General features: G+C 42.7%; 1 protein-coding gene across 1 annotated transcript; it reads left to right on the top strand.

The window, feature by feature from the left end:
* The first annotated feature begins 478 nt into the window (after positions 1–478).
* On the top strand, positions 479–18,586 carry LOC137437375 (uncharacterized). The gene is made up of 5 exons (XM_078768921.1): positions 479–610; positions 6,142–6,211; positions 7,638–7,702; positions 13,666–13,779; positions 17,708–18,586. The coding sequence occupies exons 4-5, from the start codon at positions 13,777–13,779 to the stop codon at positions 18,584–18,586; spliced, it is 882 nt and encodes a 293-aa protein (XP_078625047.1). The 5' UTR covers positions 479–610; positions 6,142–6,211; positions 7,638–7,702; positions 13,666–13,776.
* Positions 18,587–23,088: the final 4,502 nt, after the last annotated feature.

Consider the following 23,088-nt stretch of genomic DNA (forward strand, 5'->3'; position numbering starts at 1 on the left):
CCAAGTGAACTCCAATCGGTGGAGGCGTCGTGGTGCACCGGGCTAAGGCGGGCCACGATGACGTATCAACGATGCGTACTCGAGAGCTGTAAACGGCAAAGGTTCGAATCCTCGACCCTGGGCCCCCGCAGGTGTTGCGCCGCGGAAAATGAGCCTCACGCTAAAGACGTCCGGGCGGACGCCCCGGGCACCCGGGCCTCCACCCTTTTGAATCCAAACCAATTAATCAATAATTAATCACTGAAAAGCGAATTTATGCATTTGAAATCGTCCACCGTTCCTTGTCGTGACGTCACATTCAACGGCCATAAAATGAAATGTTGTTGTTTTTTTGAAGGATATTTAAATAATCTCGTTGACCCTTAAGGACTTATATATATATATATATATATATATATATATATAAAACCCTTCGGTTTATATTTATATATAAAATCGATGGACCATCCACAGGGTAAAGGAAAGAATAAAAGAAAAAAATATCACTTCCCGTTCCAGATCCAGGAAGTTGACCCCAAGAGGAAGAAGAAGAAGAAGAACCACCCTTCGGCTAGTCACTCGTCACTCGTCACGTCAGTCGTCAGTCGTAGTCCTCGGGCACACTGAAACTGTAAGTGTCATGTGCGGCTGTCATACGGGTTGAAGGCACGAACAGTGCACCAAAATCGAGCGTCATTATATATCATAAATTAATAATGCACTATATCCTGCCTCCAAAGGTGCGGGCGACAGTCCCTGACCGAGCTTTGTTGGTTTATTGGTTTATTCCCAAAGATGGATGTTCCATTCACCGTCAGGAGCATTCCCAAAGATGGATGTTCAATTCATGGTGAGGAGCATTCCCAAAGATGGATGTTCCATTCACGGTGAGGAGCATTCCCAAAATTAGTCACGTGAAAAAGTAAGTACCCGTGTACAAGTAAGTACACGTGAAAAAGCTCCGTCTCCCTGTGCCGCCCCGTCTCCCTGTCCCGCTCCGTCTCCCTGTCCCGCTCCGGCTCCCTGTCCCGCTCCGTCTCCCTGTCCCGCTCAGTCTCCCTGTCCCGCTCAGTCTCCCTGTCCCGCTCAGTCTCTCTGTCCCGCTCAGTCTCCCTGTCCCGCTCAGTCTCCCTGTCCCGCTCAGTCTCCCTGTCCCGCTCAGTCTCCCTGTCCCGCTCAGTCTCCCTGTCTGCGGGCGACAGCTCAGTCTCTCTGTATGGAGTGGGAGGGAGAGAGCAGTGGGATTGGTAGAATATGGAGTGGGAGGGAGAGAGCAGTGGGATTGGTAGAATATGGAGTGGGAGGGAGAGAGCAGTGGGATTGGTCGAGTGAAGTATGGAGTGGAAGGGAGAGAGCAGTGGGATTGGTAGAATATGGAGTGGGAGGGAGAGAGCAGTGGGATTGGTCGAATATGGAGCGGGAGGGAGAGAGCAGTGGGATTGGTCGAATATGGAGCGGGAGGGAGAGAGCAGTGGGATTGGTCGAGTGTGGAGTGGAATGGAGAGAGCAGTGGGATTGGTCGAATATGGAGTGGGAGGGAGAGAGCAGTGGGATTGGTCGAGTGATGTATGGAGTGGAAGGGAGAGAGCAGTGGGATTGATCGAATATGGAGTGGGAGGGAGAGAGCAGTGGGATTGGTCGAGTAAAGTATGGAGTGGAAGGGAGAGAGCAGTGGGATTGGTAGAATATGGAGTGGGAGGGAGAGAGCAGTGGGATTGGTCGAGTGAAGTATGGAGTGGAAGGGAGAGAGCAGTGGGATTGGTCGAATATGGAGTGGGAGGGAGAGAGCAGTGGGATTGGTCGAGTGAAATATGGAGTGGAAGGGAGAGAGCAGTGGGATTGGTAGAATATGGAGTGGGAGGGAGAGAGCAGTTGGATTGGTAGAATATGGAGTGGGAGGGAGAGAGCAGTGGGATTGGTCGAGTGAAGTATGGAGTGGGAGGGAGAGAGCAGTGGGATTGGTAGAATATGGAGTGGGAGGGAGAGAGCAGTGGGATTGGTAGAATATGGAGTGGGAGGGAGAGAGCAGTGGGATTGGTAGAATATGGAGTGGGAGGGAGAGAGCAGTGGGATTGGTAGAATATGGAGTGGGAGGGAGAGAGCAGTGGGATTGGTAGAATATGGAGTGGGAGGGAGAGAGCAGTGGGATTGGTCGAGTGAAGTATGGAGTGGAAGGGAGAGAGCAGTGGGATTGGTAGAATATGGAGTGGGAGGGAGAGAGCAGTTGGATTGGTAGAATATGGAGTGGTCTTTTGGTATAATCCTGGGTTAAATGTGCATCCACCTTTTGGTATAATCCTGGGGTAAATGTGCATCCACCTTTTGGTATAATCCTGGGTTAAACGTGCATCCACCTTTTGGTATAATCCTGGGTTAAATGTGCATCCACCTTTTGGTATAATCCTGGGGTAAATGTGCATCCATCTTTTGGTATAATCCTGGGTTAAATGTGCATCCATCTTTTGGTATAATCCTGGGTTAAATGTGTATCCACATTTTGGTATAATCCTGGGTTAAATGTGCACCACCTTTTGGTATAATCCTGGGGTAAATGTGCATCCATCTTTTGGTATAATCCTGGGTTAAATGTGTATCCACATTTTGGTATAATCCTGGGATAAATGTGCATCCACCTATTGGTATAATCCTGGGGTAAATGTGCATCCACCTTTTGGTATAATCCTGGGGTAAATGTGCATCCACCTTTTGGTATAATCCTGGTTTAAATGCGCATCCTCCTTTTGGTATAATCCTGGGTTAAATGTGCATCCACCTTTTGGTATAATCCTGGGGTAAATGTGCATCCATCTTTTGGTATAATCCTGGGTTAAATGTGCATCCACATTTTGGTCCAAACCTGGGTTAAATGTGCATCCACATTTTGGTATAATCCTGGGTTAAATGTGCATCCACCTTTTGGTATAATCCTGGGTTAAATGTGCATCCACCTTATGGTATAATCCTGGGTTAAATGTGCATCCTCCTTTTGGTATAATCCTGGGTTAAATGCGCATCCTCCTTTTGGTGGAAACCTTGGTTAAATGTGCATCCACCTTATTGTATCATCCTGGGTTAAATGTGCATCCATCTTTTGGTATAATCCTGGGATAAATGTTCATCCACCTTTTGGTATAATCCTGGGTTAAATGTGCATCTACCTTTTGGTAAAATCCTGGGTTAAATGTGCATCCACCTTTTGGTATAATCCTGGGTTAAATGTGCATCCACCTTTTGGTATAATCCTGGGTTAAATGTGCATCCACCTTTTGGTATAATCCTGGGTTAAATGTGCATCCACCTTTTGGTATAATCCTGGGGTAAATGTGCATCCATCTTTTGGTATAATCCTGGGTTAAATGTGCATCCACATTTTGGTCCAAACCTGGGTTAAATGTGCATCCACATTTTGGTATAATCCTGGGTTAAATGTGCATCCACCTATTGGTATAATCCTGGGGTAAATGTGCATCCACCTTTTGGTATAATCCTGGGGGTAAATGTGCATCCACATTTTGGTATAATCCTGGGTTAAATGTGCATCCACCTTTTGGTATAATCCTGGGTTAAATGTGCATCCACCTTTTGGTATAATCCTGGGTTAAACGTGCATCCACCTTTTGGTATAATCCTGGGTTAAATGTGCATCCACCTTTTGGTATAATCCTGGGTTAAATGTGCATCCACCTTTTGGTATAATCCTGGGTTAAATGTGCATCCACCTTTTGGTATAATCCTGGGTTAAATGTGCATCCACCTTTTGGTATAATCCTGGGTTAAATGTGCATCCACCTTTTGGTATAATCCTGGGGTAAATGTGCATCCACTTTTTGGTATAATCCTGGGTTAAACGTGCATCCACCTTTTGGTATAATCCTGGGTTAAATGCGCATCCTCCTTTTTGTGGAAACCTGGGTTAAATGTGCATCCACGTTTTGGTATAATCCTGGGTTAAATGTGCATCCACCTTTTGGTATAATCCTGGGTTAAATGTGCATCCACCTTATGGTATAATCCTGGGTTAAATGCGCATCCTCCTTTTGGTGGAAACCTGGGTTAAATGTGCATCCACCTTTTGGTATAATCCTGGGTTAAATGTTCATCCACCTTTTGGTATAATCCTGGGTTAAACGTGCATCCACCTTTTGGTATAATCCTGGGTTAAACGTGCATCCACCTTTTGGTATAATCCTGGGTTAAATGTGCATCCACCTTTTGGTATAATCCTGGGTTAAATGTGCATCCACCTTTTGGTATAATCCTGGGTTAAATGTGCATCCACCTTTTGGTGTAATCCTGGGTTAAATGTGCATCCACCTTTTGGTATAATCCTGGGTTAAATGCGCATCCTCCTTTTGTTGGAAACCTTGGTTAAATGTGCATCCACCTTTTGGTATAATCCTGGGTTAAATGTTCATCCACCTTTTGGTATAATCCTGGGTTAAACGTGCATCCACGTTTTGGTATAATCCTGGGTTAAACGTGCATCCACCTTTTGGTATAATCCTGGGTTAAATGTGCATCCACCTTTTGGTATAATCCTGGGTTAAATGTGCATCCACCTTTTGGTATAATCCTGGGTTAAATGTGCATCCACCTTTTGGTGTAATCCTGGGTTAAATGTGCATCCACCTTTTGGTATAATCCTGCGGTAAATGTGCTTCCACCTTTTGGTGGAAACCTGGGTTAAATGTGCATCCATCTTTTGGTATAAGCCTGGGTTAAACGTGCATCCACCTTTTGGTGGAAACCTGGGTTAGACGTGCATCCACATTTTTGTCCAAATCTGGGTTAAATGTGCATCCACCTTTTGGTATAATCCTGGGGGTAAATGTGCATCCACTTTTTGGTATAATCCTGGGTTAAACGTGCATCCACCTTTTGGTATAATCCTGGGTTAAATGCGCATCCTCCTTTTTGTGGAAACCTGGGTTAAATGTGCATCCACGTTTTGGTATAATCCTGGGTTAAATGTGCATCCACCTTTTGGTATAATCCTGGGTTAAATGTGCATCCACCTTATGGTATAATCCTGGGTTAAATGCGCATCCTCCTTTTGGTGGAAACCTGGGTTAAATGTGCATCCACCTTTTGGTATAATCCTGGGTTAAATGTGCATCCACCTTTTGGTATAATCCTGGGTTAAATGTTCATCCACCTTTTGGTATAATCCTGGGTTAAACGTGCATCCACCTTTTGGTATAATCCTGGGTTAAACGTGCATCCACCTTTTGGTATAATCCTGGGTTAAATGTGCATCCACCTTTTGGTATAATCCTGGGTTAAATGTGCATCCACCTTTTGGTATAATCCTGGGTTAAATGTGCATCCACCTTTTGGTGTAATCCTGGGTTAAATGTGCATCCACCTTTTGGTATAATCCTGCGGTAAATGTGCTTCCACCTTTTGGTGGAAACCTGGGTTTAAACGTGCATCCACCTTATGGTGGAAACCTGGGTTAGACGTGCATCTACCTTTTGGTGGAAACCTGGGTTAGACGTGCATCTACCTTTTGGTGGAAACCTGGGTTAAACGTGCATCCACCTTTTGGTATAATCCTGGTTTAAATGTGCATCCACCTTTTGGTATAATCCTGGATTAAACGTGCATCCACCTTTTGGTATAATACTGGTTTAAATGTGCATCCACCTGTTGGTATAATCCTGGGTGAAACGTGCATCCACCTTTTGGTATAATCCTGGGTTAAACGTGCATCCACCTTTTGGTATAAACCTGGGTTAAACGTACATCTACCTTTTGGTGGAAACCTGGGTTAGACGTGCATCCACTTTTTGGTCCAAACTACCCAATGGGAAAAGGCAGGACTGGCAAGCAGGCCACCCAACAGGTCTATGGCAATAATTGCAGATGGAGACACCAAACTTTCACAGGGCTTTGTAGAAAACCAGTTGGTATTTCCACTTGTAAAACAAACTTCCTGTCCTTTGATCCCACCTTGGTCATGCCCTGCCAGCTCATCAATATCTGACTCCTTCCCATTTATGGGTCCACTTAAGGCAGATCCCACACTCCGTAGCCCTATTTATATGGACTACATAATGTAGAAGAAAGAATACTTCAAAACAAATCATTACATTGGAATCGTATAGCACTTTGTCTGCTTAAGAAACCACATTCATTTGTGTTCTTGCATCATGTTTGCAGAAATATCGACAATACTTGGCAGGAATCCTGGCTCCTCCATATGGAGCGATGGAGATGATACCGAACAGGAGTAAGGAGACCCTTTTTAATCTTTCACGTTCAATTCCTACAGCTCTACATGATAATTTGTTGTAATATATTTCGGAACTTATAAAAGACGTTTGTCGTGATGCTTCTCTTCTATGAGCTAATGATTATGTACACTCTAGAATTTTTTTTCTTCAAGTATTCCCACAACACAACAACAACAACATGCATTTTAAGGCCATGTTCCCTGCTAGAGCGGAAGTATTCCCACAAGGCGATGTAATATACACAACATGTCGTCGCACACCACTCCTGTCCTAACACTTCCTTTTTTGAGTTTTTAGCTGCGACGAGCATCTCTATGAGAGGACCGCGTTGTTGTTCTTGTTGTTGGGGTGCCTTTTTGAAAAGCGCATGCGCATACACTCGGACTTCCCCTACCGACCAAGCCCGTTTCAAATTATCCCTCTGCCACCCAGAATTAACATTAATAAATAACATTAATGAATTAAGATTAACATTAACAGAAATAACATTCACGTCCATACATTATATGTAATCAGTTGATGAAGCATGATGCGTCGCAAAACAAAGGACAAGACCAGAACTGAAAGACAAAAAGACGCTGGTGCATGCGTATAATTTAATGACTGGTCGAATTTGGTAGCGCATATTGCAACGGATATCCTCATGATTCTACACGTCGCAGCTGGTGATCACACTGTGGTCATTTTTCTCTTGTTTTTTAAAAGTATTTCCGCAAGGTGATGTAATGCACACACAGTGTCACTGCACACCACACCACTCATGCACTAACACTTTCTTTTTTGAGATTTTTTTTTTTGGTATTCCCGCAAGGTGATGTAATATATACACCATGTTGTCGCACACCATTCATGCACTAACACTTCGTTTTTGAGTTTTTTTTTTAGTATTCTCTCAAGGTGATGTAATATATACACCATGTCGTCGCACACCACTCATGCACTAAAACATCCTTTTTTGAGTTTGTTTTTTTCATATTCCTGCAAAGTGATGTAATATACACACCATGTCGTCACACACCACTCATGCACTAACACCTCCTTTTTTTCATAGCAACATAGCACAAGCAATATGTTATCAAGTGATTTCTCCATTCAAATTCCCTTGTTTGTGATTATCTCATGGCAACGTCCTTTGTAAAAACAAACTTAAATCCGTTTCTTTCACAATTTGCTAGCTACATTTTAATTTGCATTCATTATTATTACATTAAGGAGTCCCTCTTTCTTGACCTTCTGACAATAAGAATCATCCTTTGTGCCAGTGACTGTTGTACACACCTGTCTTGTTGCACCATTCAGGGAGCTGCTGGTCTTCAAACAAAACTTTGAGCTCGTTGTAACGTTTGCTCGAGCTCAAAAAAGGAAAAAGGCTGATTGAATGTTCCAATATTAATTGATCGTTCATGTTTAATTCCTTTGTAGGACTTGTTGATAAAGACCAAATGAAAAGCAACGATCTACATGCATTACCCACACACTCTGGCAAGGTATGTTAGGTGTAAAGGCTGATTTATGCTTCTGCAAACATGCACGGGTGTCGCCCGCAGACGTCCGCATGGGTGTTTGCCAACTTACTTGCATGTAACGTTAACGCGTGCAGTACGGGGCAGTGTCACATTTACTAAAACTAAAGAATGTACAGAAAATGGAGAAGCACCCAGAAATGGAAACCCGTTTCCACCTCCAGTAAAAGTGTAAACATTCTGTTTGAATGTTTTGGTTCTTTGTTTTAGTTCCGGATTTGGGTCTGGGCCCAACCCTCAATGCTACCAGATATACTTCCCTGCTCAACCAATCAGCGTTTGTTTGACGCACATGACCACAGCTACGTGCGACGCATTGTTGAGATTTTGGAGGGGTGCGCATCGACCCCTCGGCGAGCCTATGCGGGCTACGGTTACCCATAAACCCCTTCTCTGCATAGCTATGCAGAGACGCTTACGTGCATCTTCGTAGAAGCATAACTCCGGCTTATGTGATCATTGTCTCAATAAACCAACAAAAAAAAGATAATTCATTCAGAAATACGGATTGATTAATTCCTTCGGAATTAAAGATCGATTAATTTTCTCAGAAATACAGATTGATCAATTCGCTCAGAAATAGAGAGAGATTCATTACCCCAGAATTAGAGATAGATTAATTACCCCAGAATTAGAGATAGATTAATTACCCCAGAATTAGAGATAGATTCATTACCCCAGAATTAGAGATAGATTAAATCCCACATAATTGGAGAAAGATTAATTACTGTACCCCAGAATTGGAGATAGATTAAATCCCCCATAATTAGAGATGGATTAATTCCCCCACAATTAGAGATAGATTAAATCCCCCATAATTAGAGATAGATTAAATCCCCCAGAATTAGAGATAGATTAAATCCCCCAGAATTAGAGATAGATTAAATCCCCCAGAATTAGAGATAGATTAAATCCCCCAGAATTAGAGAAAGATTAAATCCCACATAATTAGAGAAAGATTAATTACCCCAGAATTAGAGATAGATTAAATCCCCCAGAATTAGAGATAGATTAAATCCCCCAGAATTAGAGATAGATTTAATCTCCCAGAATTAGAGATAGATTAAATCCCCCAGAATTAGAAATTGATTCATTCCCCTGTAATTAGAGATAGATTAAATCCCCCAGAATTAGAGATCGATTAAATCCCCCAGAATTAGAGATAGATTAAATCTCCCAGAATTAGAGATAGATTAAATCCCCCAGAATTAGAGAAAGATTAAATCCCACATAATTAGAGAAAGATGAATTACCCCAGAATTAGAGATAGATGAAATCCCCCAGAATTAGAGATAGATTAAATCCCCCAGAATTAGAGAGATTAAATCCCACATAATTAGAGAAAGATGAATTACCCCAGAATTAGAGATAGATTAATTACCCCAGAATTAGAGATAGATTAAATCCCACATAATTGGAGAAAGATGAATTTCCCCAGAATTAGAGATAGATTAAATCTCCCAGAATTAGAGATAGATTAAATCCCACATAATTAGAGAAAGATTAAATCTCCCAGAATTAGAGATAGATTAAATCCCTCATAATTAGAGAAAGATGAATTACCCCAGAATTAGAGAAAGATTAATTACCCCAGAATTAGAGATAGATTAAATCTCCCAGAATTAGAGATAGATTAAATCCCCCAGAATTAAATCCCCCAGATTAAATCCCCCAGAATTAGAGATAGATTAAGTGCCCCAGAATAAATCCCCCAGAATTAATTCCCCCACAATTAGAGATAGATTAAATCCCCCAGAATTAAAGAAAGATTAAATACCCCAGAATTAGAGAAAGACTAAATCCCCCAGAATTAGAGAAAGATTCAATCCCCCCAGAATTAGAGAAAGATTAAATTCCCCAGAAGGAGAGATAGATTAAATCACCCAGAATTAGAGAAAGATTAAATCCCCCAGAATTAGAGATAGATTAAATCCCCCAGAATTAAATCCCCCAGATTAAATCCCCCAGAATTAGACATAGATTAAATCTCCCAGAATTAGAGTTAGATTAAATCCCCCAGAATTAGAGAAAGATTAAATCCCACATAATTAGAGAAAGATTAATTACCCCAGAATTAGAGATAGATTAAATCTCCCAGAATTAGAGATATATTAAATCCCCCAGAATTAAATCCCCCAGATTAAATCCCCCAGAATTAGAGATAGATTAAATCCCCCAGAATTAAATCCCCCAGAATTAAAGAAAGATTAAATCCCCCAGAATTAGAGAAAGACTAAAGCCCCCAGAATTAGAGAAAGATTCAATCCCCCCAGAATTAGAGAAAGATTAAATTCCCCAGAAGTAGAGATAGATTAAATCCCCTAGAATTACAGATAGATGAATTCCCCCACAATTAGAGATAGATTAAATCCCCCAGAATTAGAGATAGATTCATTCCCCCGCAACTAGAGATAGATTAAATCCCCCAGAATTAGAGACAGATTAAATCTCCCAGAATTAGAGATAGATTAAATCCCCCAGAATTAGAGAAAGATTAAATCCCACATAATTAGAGAAAGATTAATTACCCCAGAATTAGAGATAGATTAAATCCCCCAGAATTAGAGATAGATTAAATCCCCCAGAATTAGAGATAGATTAAATCCCCCAGAATTAGAGATAGATTAAATCCCCCAGAATTAGAGAAAGATTAAATCCCACATAATTAGAGAAAGATTAATTACCCCAGAATTAGAGATAGATTAAATCCCCCAGAATTAGAGATAGATTAAATCCCCCAGAATTAGAGATAGATTTAATCTCCCAGAATTAGAGATAGATTAAATCGCCCAGAATTAGAAATTGATTCATTCCCCTGTAATTAGAGATAGATTAAATCCCCCAGAATTAGAGATCGATTAAATCCCACAGAATTAGAGATAGATTAAATCTCCCAGAATTAGAGATAGATTAAATCCCCCAGAATTAGAGAAAGATTAAATCCCACATAATTAGAGAAAGATGAATTACCCCAGAATTAGAGATAGATGAAATCCCCCAGAATTAGAGATAGATTAAATCCCCCAGAATTAGAGAGATTAAATCCCACATAATTAGAGAAAGATGAATTACCCCAGAATTAGAGATAGATTAATTACCCCAGAATTAGAGATAGATTAAATCCCACATAATTGGAGAAAGATGAATTTCCCCAGAATTAGAGATAGATTAAATCTCCCAGAATTAGAGATAGATTAAATCCCACATAATTAGAGAAAGATTAAATCTCCCAGAATTAGAGATAGATTAAATCCCTCATAATTAGAGAAAGATGAATTACCCCAGAATTAGAGAAAGATTAATTACCCCAGAATTAGAGATAGATTAAATCTCCCAGAATTAGAGATAGATTAAATCCCCCAGAATTAAATCCCCCAGAATTAGAGATAGATTAAGTGCCCCAGAATAAATCCCCCAGAATTAATTCCCCCACAATTAGAGATAGATTAAATCCCCCAGAATTAAAGAAAGATTAAATACCCCAGAATTAGAGAAAGACTAAATCCCCCAGAATTAGAGAAAGATTCAATCCCCCCAGAATTAGAGAAAGATTAAATTCCCCAGAAGGAGAGATAGATTAAATCACCCAGAATTAGAGAAAGATTAAATCCCCCAGAATTAGAGATAGATTAAATCCCCCAGAATTAAATCCCCCAGATTAAATCCCCCAGAATTAGACATAGATTAAATCTCCCAGAATTAGAGTTAGATTAAATCCCCCAGAATTAGAGAAAGATTAAATCCCACATAATTAGAGATAGATTAAATCTCCCAGAATTAGAGATATATTAAATCCCCCAGAATTAAATCCCCCAGATTAAATCCCCCAGAATTAGAGATAGATTAAATCCCCCAGAATTAAATCCCCCAGAATTAAAGAAAGATTAAATCCCCCAGAATTAGAGAAAGACTAAAGCCCCCAGAATTAGAGAAAGATTCAATCCCCCCAGAATTAGAGAAAGATTAAATTCCCCAGAAGTAGAGATAGATTAAATCCCCTAGAATTACAGATAGATGAATTCCCCCACAATTAGAGATAGATTAAATCCCCCAGAATTAGAGATAGATTCATTCCCCCGCAACTAGAGATAGATTAAATCCCCCAGAATTAGAGACAGATTAAATCTCCCAGAATTAGAGATAGATTAAATCCCCCAGAATTAGAGAAAGATTAAATCCCACATAATTAGAGAAAGATTAATTACCCCAGAATTAGAGATAGATTAAATCCCCCAGAATTAGAGATAGATTAAATCCCCCAGAATTAGAGATAGATTAAATCCCCCAGAATTAGAGATAGATTAAATCCCCCAGAATTAGAGAAAGATTAAATCCCACATAATTAGAGAAAGATTAATTACCCCAGAATTAGAGATAGATTAAATCCCCCAGAATTAGAGATAGATTAAATCCCCCAGAATTAATTCCCCCACAATTATAGATATATTAAATCCCCCAGAATTAAAGAAAGATTAAATCCCCCAGAATTAGAGAAAGACTAAAGCCCCCAGAATTAGAGAAAGATTCAATCCCCCCAGAATTAGAGAAAGATTAAATTCCCCAGAAGTAGAGATAGATGAAATCCCCCAGAATTAGAGAGACGAAATCCCCCAGAATTAGAGAAATATTAAATCCTCCAGAATTAGAGACAGATTAAATCCCCAGAATTAGTGAAAGATTAATTCCCCCACAATTAGACAGAGATTAAATGCCCCCGAATTAGAGATAGATTCATTCCCCCACAATTAGAGATAGATTAAATCCCCCAAAATTAGAGATAGATTAAATCCCCCAAAATTAGAGATAGATTAAATCCTCCAGAATTAAATCCCCCAGATTAAATCCCCCAGAATTAGAGATAGATTAAATCCCCCAGAATTAATTCCCCCAAAATTAGAGATAGATTAATTCCCTCAGAATTAGAGACAGATTAAATCCCCTAGAATTAGAGAAAGATGAATTCCCCCACAATTAGAGATAGATTACATCCCCCAGAATTAGAGATAGATTCATTCCCCCGCAACTAGAGATAGATTAAATCCCCCAGAATTACAGATAGATTAAATCCCCCAGAATTAGAGACAGATTAAATCCCCCAGAATTAGAGATAGATTAAATCCCCCAGAATTAGAGAAAGATTAAATCCCACATAATTAGAGAAAGATTAAATCCCCCAGAATTAGAGATCGATTAAATCCCCCAGAATTAGAGATAGATTAAATTCCCCAGAATTAGAGATAGATTAAATCCCCCAGAATTAGAGATAGATTAAATCCCTCAGAATTAGAGATAGATTAAATCTCCCAGAATTAGAGATAGATTAAATCCCCCAGAATTAGAAATAGATTCATTCCCCTGCAATTAGAGAAAGATTAATTACCCCAGAATTAGAGATAGATTAAATCCTCCAGAATTAGAGATAGATTAAATCCCCCAGAATTGCAGATAGATTAAATCCCCCAGAATTAGAGAAAGATTAAATCCCACATAATTAGAGGTAGATTAAATACCCCAGAATTAGAGATCGATTAAATCCCCCAGAATTAGAGATAGATTAAATCTCCCAGAATTAGAGATATTTAGATCGGACGAACCGATCGAACCCATCTATGAGACTATGGACTCTCCCGACGCTCCCATCGCCGAAAGTCTACCGACCCTCCCCTCACCGAGTCTACCAGGGCCCGACGACTTGGCGTTACACCCTTCGTCACCCGACCCTGGTTGACACCGCTAGGGGCGCGACTATAAGACCCGCTGCTGCGGACGGTGCTCCGAGACTTCTCCTGTGACACGTTACATCTGGTAGACTCGCTAACGGTACGCCAGCATAGAATATTCAGCTTGCTTACATTGCTTACATTGAATGTTATGAATGGTCCCATGTGATGCCATATCTTATGCTTATTGCATTTCCTGCATTACAGGATGATGTCATGATCTAAATGGAATTAAACCAGAAGTTGGACTAAAGTTGTGTGGACCTGATTGGTTTTCCACAACACTCAGGTGGATCGACGACAACCGTTGACTACCTGATGGTGCGTAGGCGAGATATGGGGCACCTCCGGGACACAAAGGTGATCCCGGGGGAGGAGGCTGTTTCACAGCACCACTTGGTTGTCTGCGACATGAGGGTGAAAGGTGCGAGGAGAGTTCGGCGGGTGAAGTACCAACCGAGAATGAAGGTGTGGAGGTTGAAAGAGGTGCCAGTAAGGGAGGCATTAAAAGAGAGGCTGAGTAGGGTAGAGGCTGATGTGGTTGAGCTTGAAAGTGATTGGATGTCAATGAAAGATAGTCTGTTGGGAGCCGGTGGTGAGGTATGTGGATGGACAAAAGGACCACCGAGGCACTTGGGAACATGGTGGTGGGATGATGAAGTTGGAAAGAGGATTGACGAGAAGAGGAAGAAGTTCAAGGAGTGGCAGAAGGCGAAGGGTACGGGAGCAGAAAAAGCAGAGCATGAAAGTTATAAGGCAGTCAAGAAGGCTGCAAAGAAAGAGGTAGCAAAGGCTATAAGGCAGCCAAGAAGGCTGCAAAGAAAGAGGTAGCAAAGGCACAGGAGGCATGCAGGAAAATGTTCGGAGAACGCTTGGATTCGGAAGAGGGTCAGAGAGCGGTATTCAGGATTGCAAAGCAGATAGCGAAAGAGAGGTGTGATGTGATGGGGGTGAGTTGCTTGGGACAAATCGTTGTGGACCCAGATGGAATTAAAGGAAGACGGAAGAGATGTATGGAAATGCTGTTGAATGCAGAGAATGAATGGCATGGCAACATAGAGAGTAACCCAGTTTTAGGACCGGCAGAGAAGATAACTGAGAAGGAAGTTGAGGAAGCGATAAAAGCAATGAAGAGTAGAAAAGCAGGAGGGCTGACGGGAGTTGTGGGAGATGTGTTGAAGGCAGCAGGAAGTTGGGGTGTGAAGAGAATGACAGAGATCTGTAATCTGGTGGTGAAAGAAGGCCGCATTCCAGTGGATTGGGAACTGAGTACCCTCGTCCCTCTATACAAGGGGAAAGGTGACCCTCTGGAGTGTGGCTCGTACCGAGCGATAAAGTTATTGGAGCATGGAATGAAGGTATTGGAAAGGGTGTTGGAGAGGAGGATAAGGAAGAAAGTGCAGATCGACGAAATGCAGTTTTGGATTTATGCCAGGAAGAGGAACGACAGACGCGCTTTTTATTGTGAGGCAGTTGCAGGAGAAGTACATGGAGAAGAGGAAGAAGCTGTTTCTTGGGTTTGTTGATCTGGAGGAAGCATTCGATAGGGTTCCACACGAAGTATTGACACGGGCATTGAGGAAGTTAGGAGTGGAGGAATGGTTGATCAGAGTAGTGATGGCAATGTACAAAAGAGCGCGTACAGCTGTAAGGATGAAGGATGGGAACAGTGGTGAGTTTGAGGTGAAGGTGGGAGCGCATCAGGGGTCGGTACTAAGGTCACTACTATTTGTAGCTGTGATGGAGGTGCTGGCTCAGAACGTAAAGGAGGGTTTTTTTTGGGGGGGGTGGGGGTTTGTTTTTTTGTTTACAGAATCGAGGCTTGTGAAAGAGCTAACATTTATTTCACAAACAAATCTAACAAACAAAATATATAAAAAGAGGGAGCAGTAGACAAGATGGGGAGAGAAGGGGAAGCACACAAACACAACATTTGAGAGCAGGGACATCGGGAGATGTGTGGGAGGGAGAGGGCTTGGGGGGAGGAGGCGTGGGAAGGGGGGGGGGGGTGGGAGAAGTATAAAACACAAGGACACCAAGGACTTCCAGCACAGAAGTTGGTATTTCAAAAAAGTGGATTTGGGGTGAAATTAGCAGGGGTAGAAAAGATCAAGGTTTTGGATGGGGGAAGATAAGAGATGGTGGTGAACAGCTGTTTTAAAGACCTGGAGGGAGGAGTGGGATTGAAGAGAGTGAGGGAGTTTGTTCCAGAGGCAGGAGAAAAGAGGAATGAAGGAGTGAAGGTGAGCAGAGTCTTGATTTTGGCAGTTTAACCATAAGAGGGTTGCAGGCAGATCTTGTGCGACCTGCAGGAATATTTGGGGGACAGAGCCCAGAGACAGCTGGGAGGGCAAGGCCGGAGAGGAGTCGGTAGAAGACGGAAAGACCACCAACCTGCCGGCGGTGAGTGAGTGAATGGCCCTTGGAGTTAGCTTCATCGCGGGAGATTCCAATGATTCTGAACGCTTTGGTTTCAACCGCGTGAAGACGAGCTAGGTGTGAGGCAGGAGCACCAGCCCAGAGGGGAGTGTAGTATTCCATTGAGCTGCAGATGAAAGCCTTGTATGTGGTGAGGAGCTCAGGTGTGCCAAGGAAGGACTTCGCACGACGGAGGATGCCCAGTCGGCGGCTGGCTTTGGAGGCCAGATTTGAAATGTGGTTTTCCCAGGAAAGATCATGGCAGATAGTGAGACCCAAAAGCTTGAGTGACATAACGTCGTGGAGAGGTTTGTTGACAAAGTACATGGGAGGGTTGTCCGGACGGTCTTTTCGAAGAGACATAGTGATAGTGTGAGATTTTTCAGGATTGAAATGTTCCACTTGTTTGCCCAGTCTGTGATTTTGTCGAGGTCTGCAGAGAGTGAGGAGGCTGCTGCCTGCCTATCTGAAGGAATAGGTATGGAGTGGCAGAGAGTAGAGTCATCAGCAAAGAGATAGAGAGGATTTTCCAAGAGAGTCAGAGAGATCATTGATGAAGACCAGAAAACGCACAGGGCCCAGAACACTGCCTTGGGGAACTCCAGCCTGAACAGGAAGAGGAGATGAGATAAACCCATTCAGGGCCACACGTTGACTACGACTAGAGAGGAAGTCCGCCAGCCATGCGTGGAGATTTCCATGGATACCAAAGGAGGAGAGTTTGGTGAGCAGAGGGTGGTGCCAGACCGTGAGTCCCAGTGAGTCGCAGAAGTCCTTTGCTGAGGAGCCATGGCTTGTGATAGAGGTACCCACACCCAGCCAACTGGCATGGTGACAATTGAAATCACCACATATGAGGAAGAGAGAGTTGGGATGGGTAGATAGAAGTTGGTCCATATTATCAGACAGCGAGATGTATATGGAGTCATCACTGTTTGGTGGACGGCACAACACACATATGAACAAAAGGTGGGAGCGAAGGGGAAGCCGTAGCCAAAGGTATTCCTGGGGGTGAGGTGGAGAGAGGGCAGTGCAGGGCGAGTGAGGAAGAGTTTTTTTTATAAAGATAGCAACCCCACCTCCAGGACATGGCTCAGGTCTAACCTTCCTGGAGGTGCGAATAACCTGGGATAGATACCAAGGAATCAGAGACACCATGAGGTAGGAAAGTTTCTGTTAAGCAGATCACGTCTGGTTTGTCAGAAGCAACCTGTATGGAGAGATCAGTCAAGTTTGAGCGAAGGCCCCGGATGTTTGAGGTCCATACCGTTAATGAAGAGGAAGGGGGAGTGAAAACATTTTGCTACCTCGGAGACATGTTGAATGTAGAAGGTGGATCAGACTCAGCAACGGTTGCTAGAGTGAGATGTGCATGGAAGAAGTTTCGGGAACTGAGTGGCGTGCTGATGAGGAGGGTAGTGTCGTTGAAGCTGAAGGGAAAGGTGTATGCTGCATGTGTGATAAGTGTTATGATTTATGGGAGCGAGACATAGGTAATGAACGTAGAGCAGCAACGAAGGCTGGAAAGGGTGTAAATGGGAATGGTTCGGTGGATGTGCAGAGTATCGTTGAGAGAGAGGAAGACAAATGATGAATTGCGAAAGATGATGGGAATAGAGCCTGTGATTGATGCTGTGAAGAGAAACAGGTTGAGATGGTTTGGTCATGTGTTGAGGAAGGATGAAAGTGACTGGTTGAGAAGAGTGATGGAAATAAATGTAGAAGGAAGTAGAGGACTATTAATGGTCAGTGCCATGAAACTTTCCAAAGTGCATGTGTGAGACGCTTGGTCTCCTTCAAAATGATGGAGAATGGCATTTTGCATTGACAGATGCAGATTGCAGAAGCAATACAAATGTGCCCACAAATCAGGGAGCTCTTTGTGACCCTCCTACTCTACTCTTTTGAAACCCTGCTGACCCAGTTATGGTCTTCGACCATCACCATATGCACTGGTGGGATGACTTTCTTCCTCGGGTTCCTCAATAAGCAAGCTGATCATCAACTCCTGCGTGCAATGGTATCGCTGGACGTTGAGCATCGCCTTCAACACCACGACAGACAACTTTCTGAGTTTCATCTGCCAAATGTCACAAATGATTTGCGTGCAACAGTGCAAGCAATCAATGGAAATATTGCACAACCACAACTGCCAATGATTATTCAGGAGGAACTTGAACTTGCTTATGATTTTAAAACTTTGAGAAACATTGTAAACCAACGCTTGCATGGCCCAAATGCACTTCTACCCTCTCAACGTGAGGTATATGTATATGACACTGTTATAGTTGCTTTACAGAAAAAGGAACCATTGGCTATCTTCCTGGATGCAAGAGGTGGGACAGGTAAAACCTATACACTGAACACTCTGCTAGCTGCTGCACACACCCTGCACAGTGACAAAATGAATGTTTCTCTAGCTGTTGCCTCAAGTGGTATTGCGGCTACACTTCTGCTGGGTGGACGTACATTTCATTCCAGGTTCAAAGCCCCCATCATGGTCACTGACTCAACAACATTATCAATATCGATATCTCACCAAAGTGTTCTTGCTGACCTAATTCGTAGAGCAAACCTTATTGTATGGGACGAGGCTCCAATGAGTCACAGGCACCTACTTGAGGCACTTGACCACCGTACATTACGAGACATCACCAACCAAGACATACCTTTTGGGGGGAAAGTAATAGTTCTCTGCTGGACACTTTAGACAGGTGCTTCCTGTTATTAAACATGGATCACGTGCCCAGATTGTCAATGCCTCTCTGAAATATTCTCTGTGTTGTGGCAACATTTCAAGATATTCCACCTTACCGAGAATATGCGTGTGCTTATGAATGGACATTGGACATTATAAAAAATCGAGGGAGTTTGATCGTTGGCTACTACAACTTGGCAACGGACAGCTACCCTACAACAATGAGGCATGCATTGAAATACCAGAGGAAATGTGCATGCAAATTGACAGCACCTCACGTGAAACAATCAAGTAGATCCATGAGTGAAGTCATTGACTGGGTCTTTCCTGACTTTCACCGACACCACACAGATCATAAGTGGATGGCAGATCGTGCAATATTAGCACCAAATAACACATTGGTGGATACCATCAACGAGGTCATGTCAGATACATTTCCTGGAACACCAACACTTTGTCAAAGTGCAGACAAGACGGTAAATGATGATGATGATGACGATGCCACACGTTTGCCAACTGAATATCTCAATTCCCTTAACATTGCCGGAATGCCACCTCATCAACTCTCACTCAAGGATGGCATGCCGTTAATCTTGCTCCGCAACCTCAACGCGAAGCCAGGACTCTGCAATTAAATGGGACACGGTTAATCGTGAAAGAAGTTATCTGTGGCCGCCTCCTAAAGGCTATTATTGCTAATGGTGACAATGCAGGTCGCAGTGTGTTTATCCCTCGCATCACTCTTCAACCTACAGATGGGATTTTCCCATTCCATTGGCAACGACGTCAGTTCCCAGTGAGAATTGCCTTTGCCATGACCATAAACAAGAGTCAGGGGCAGAGTTTGTCTAGGGTGTGCTTGTGGCTAGAACAACCGGTCTTCACATATGGTCAACTGTATGTAGGATCATGACGCGTTGGCCACCCTGACAATATTCGTTTCGCTATCAAGCAGTTGCCTCACCTTCCAAGAACTGCGACATGTTGTTGTATTGTTTACAGTGAAGTGTTATCACTATCCTGAACTTAAATTGCTTATAAAGATGTAACATCACTGATATTACAAATAAATTTGAGCAGAAGAAATGTTTGCATTATCATTGGCTTAAATCATGACGACACAACAACTCATATAGTCATTATCCTAAGTTCAAACAAACTTGTGCCTCTGCAGCGATGTATAGTGAGGCAAGCACAGCATCCCGATCCACGCTATTCGATTTATGTCAACATATTTTATCTATCTTTTATATATATATATATATATATATATATATATACATATATATATATATATATATATATATATATATACAGACTTGGCATTTAATATGGAATATATTTTTTTTCTTGACTTGGGTTTACTTTCTTCACTCAGTATATCAATCTGGTGAGTTTCTTTTACACTTTGGTGATTTATTTGTTAAAAGAATCATGTCACTGATTGTCTGTTGCAGCAAGAAGTCAAAAACAGGATTATATCACAGGTGGCATGGCAAAATGTACGGACAGGTGCATTTGATGATTGGCTTCACAGTCAGGTATACAAGGGTTGTTGCGTTCTGTATTAGTGGAAAACAACTGCTGCACGTCTCCAAAAGTTATTGCCGCTTCCTCTGGAGATGGTCCGTCAACTCGACAATGCTGTTTGTCATGGAGTGGTGGCTTTACGAAATTACGGCATGAAACAGCGTGCTATTGCTCGGCAGTATGGCATCACTCAAGGTCAGGTGTCAAAGATCCTGAAACGAAATGCTCAGAGGGGTGTCCCTACTCCAATACCGAGGCCAGGACGTCCCCGCAGAACCACAAGGAGGGATGATCGCCAGCTGCACCGGTTAGTACGCAATGGCCATACCAAGTCAGCTAATCGGCTTAGGGCTGAGTGGCAGCAACTGACAAATGTGCCTGAATCCAGAAGGCTAGTCAACCAACGACTGGTTCAAGCACGCTATCGTGCCAGGCGTCCACTGAGAAAGCCACGCCTGACCAGACAACACCGCCAGCGCCGATTGCAGTGGGCCAGAGAGCACCGTCAATAGCAGCCAGGACACTGGAATCATGTGATCTTCAGTGACGAGTCTAGATTTCTGGTCTATCGTCAAGATGGCCGCGTCCGAGTGCGCAGACAAGTGCATGAAGCCTACAACAAAGATTGTATAGTGCCAAGGGTCCAAGCTGGAGGTGGTGGGGTGACCGTTTGGGCTGCTTTTCATGCAGGGGGCAAAACTGACCTGGTTGTTCTGAATGGAAACCTGAACCAGTTCAAGTACAGGGCCATTCTGGAAGAAACATTGCTTCCATTTGCTCGTGCAGCCTTTCGAGGAAACTTTGTCTTCCAAGATGACAATGCACGGCCTCATCGTGCTCGCATGATCCAACACTTTCTTGCTGACCGTGGTGAAGAGCATATGGAGTGGCCTGCCATGTCCCCGGATATGAATCCGATAGAGAACTTGTGGGCAGAATTAACGCGTCAAATCGACCACTTGGACCAGCAGCCGACCTCTGTGCGTGAATTGCAGCAGGCTATTGTCACTGCATGGCAAGCGATTCCTGTCCAAACCTTGGCAAATCTCGTGAACAGCATGCCTCAACGTGTACGTGCTCTCCTGAATGCTCGTGGGGGTTACACGAAGTACTGAACTGTATATTTACTGTCCGTAATCCTAGTCGTAATTTAACTTTAGTTTTGGTAAAAAAAAAATTGGCTAATGTGCAAAATAAAGAGCTACTTCTGGAAAACGTACAGAAGTTTAACACAGTACTGTCCATGAATTGAGTGCGATATCAGTTTACATCACTTTCAAGTGTCAATGTATTTGTTTCGAAATGTCAAATGTGGTTTTTGTTTCTTTTAAAGGTCACATTAACAAAATCTAGAATAATTTCAACATAATTCCAATGAACTTTTGGTTCTAAGTCATCTTGAAAAGTAAGTTCACCCCCACAAAAAAAATATTCCATATTAAATGCCAAGTCTGTATATATATATATATATATATTGTTGTGGATATGAGAATGTTTTTTTTTTTTTATTGTTGTGGTAAAATGTTGTTGTAAAAGGTTGTTGTAAAATATCACCCCTCCTCCCTCCGTTTGTGGTTGTATAAAGGTCAAAGGGCGTTCCCGTAGTTAGTCCATAAAACATACATGCAGGACACGATATATCTTTTTTGACAGTTATATCCTTATTATGTGTATTAGTGTAAGGCTGTGTCTTCCATTAATTGAAATACTCCATTGCACCAGTGAAAGAGAATAGATCCCCTTTCCTTCCCATCCCCAAAATCTCCCTTTCCTTCCCATCCCCAAAACCTCCATTTCCATATTACATCCCCTCTCGTCACTGCTGAGCCCTCGATTCCCAATCACCTCCCCTCCAATAACCGCCATTGACCATGTGCTTTGAGTCGGAGAAGAAAGGCGTGTCTCCACCTCGTCAGAGGGGAGGAGGGGCGCGCCCGCCCGTCGTCATCCAGGGCGGAGCCCGAGGGTCGCGCGACCAACCAGGGCCGAGGTGAGCACCCCGATGGGCGTGTCCAAAACGCCGGCGGCGTAATCGCTGGAGGCGCTATAAAAGGCGCAAACGGAAGTGGTCACAGTGAGTTGGTCGGAGATGCACTTTGAGTTGGTCACAAGGAGTTGGTCTGAGTCGGTTGCCAGAGGAGGGTCAGTGGTTGCGTTGGTTGCGGTGGTAAGGAGTCGGTGGTCAGTTGGTTGCGGTGAGGAGTCGGTGGTGAGGAGTGAGAGAAACAAGAAAGAGTTGAGGGTTTGGACCAGACGAGTGGGACAAGGCCTGGCAAAGCACGCGACGTAAACAGCAGCCAAAACAGCAGCGTGGGGCCTGGCCTGAACGGCGGCTGCTAAACGCGCCGGTTGTGCTGCGGGACCCCCTTGGACCTCCCTCTCCCTCCAGCCATCCACATCCTGCCATTACTGCAATTCCCCGCTTGAGTCAGTGTCTTTTGTTTGTTCTGTCCTGGGTTAATTAAGCTGTATAAGTTAATAATTGCACTGTGTCTCTAATCCTTCTGTATATTATTTTATTATCTTTCCTTCTCCTTGGTTACTTTGAGCATGTAAATAGTAGGAATAAATTTAGTGGTATTTCCAACCTTTTTGTCTTCTGCTTCTTCTTCTTCACATCCGTGTCGCCTTTGTCTTTTCCCTATTGACTAGCTGTGGTGCCATCCGGCCAAAGTCCTGGGTGAATCGGGTGAGTCAGGGATCCTGTTAGGTCGCGGCAATACCAAACTGCTCGGTAACTAACATCTTAAACCGCGATCAGTAACAATATATATATATATATATATATATATATATATATATATATATATATATATATATATATATATATATATATATATATATATACATACATACAGGGGGCTGCAAAAGTAGGTATACAGTTATGAAGAAAAAAAACGTGCGCACAAAACGTATTTTATTGATTATACAAGCATATCAATAATAACATATCAATAATAAACATATCAATAATAAACATATTA

This window comes from Myxine glutinosa, unplaced genomic scaffold (assembly GCF_964187855.1).
Source record: "Myxine glutinosa unplaced genomic scaffold, kmMyxGlut1.1 SCAFFOLD_708, whole genome shotgun sequence".
In the NCBI taxonomy this organism is placed as follows: Eukaryota; Metazoa; Chordata; class Myxini; order Myxiniformes; family Myxinidae; genus Myxine; species Myxine glutinosa.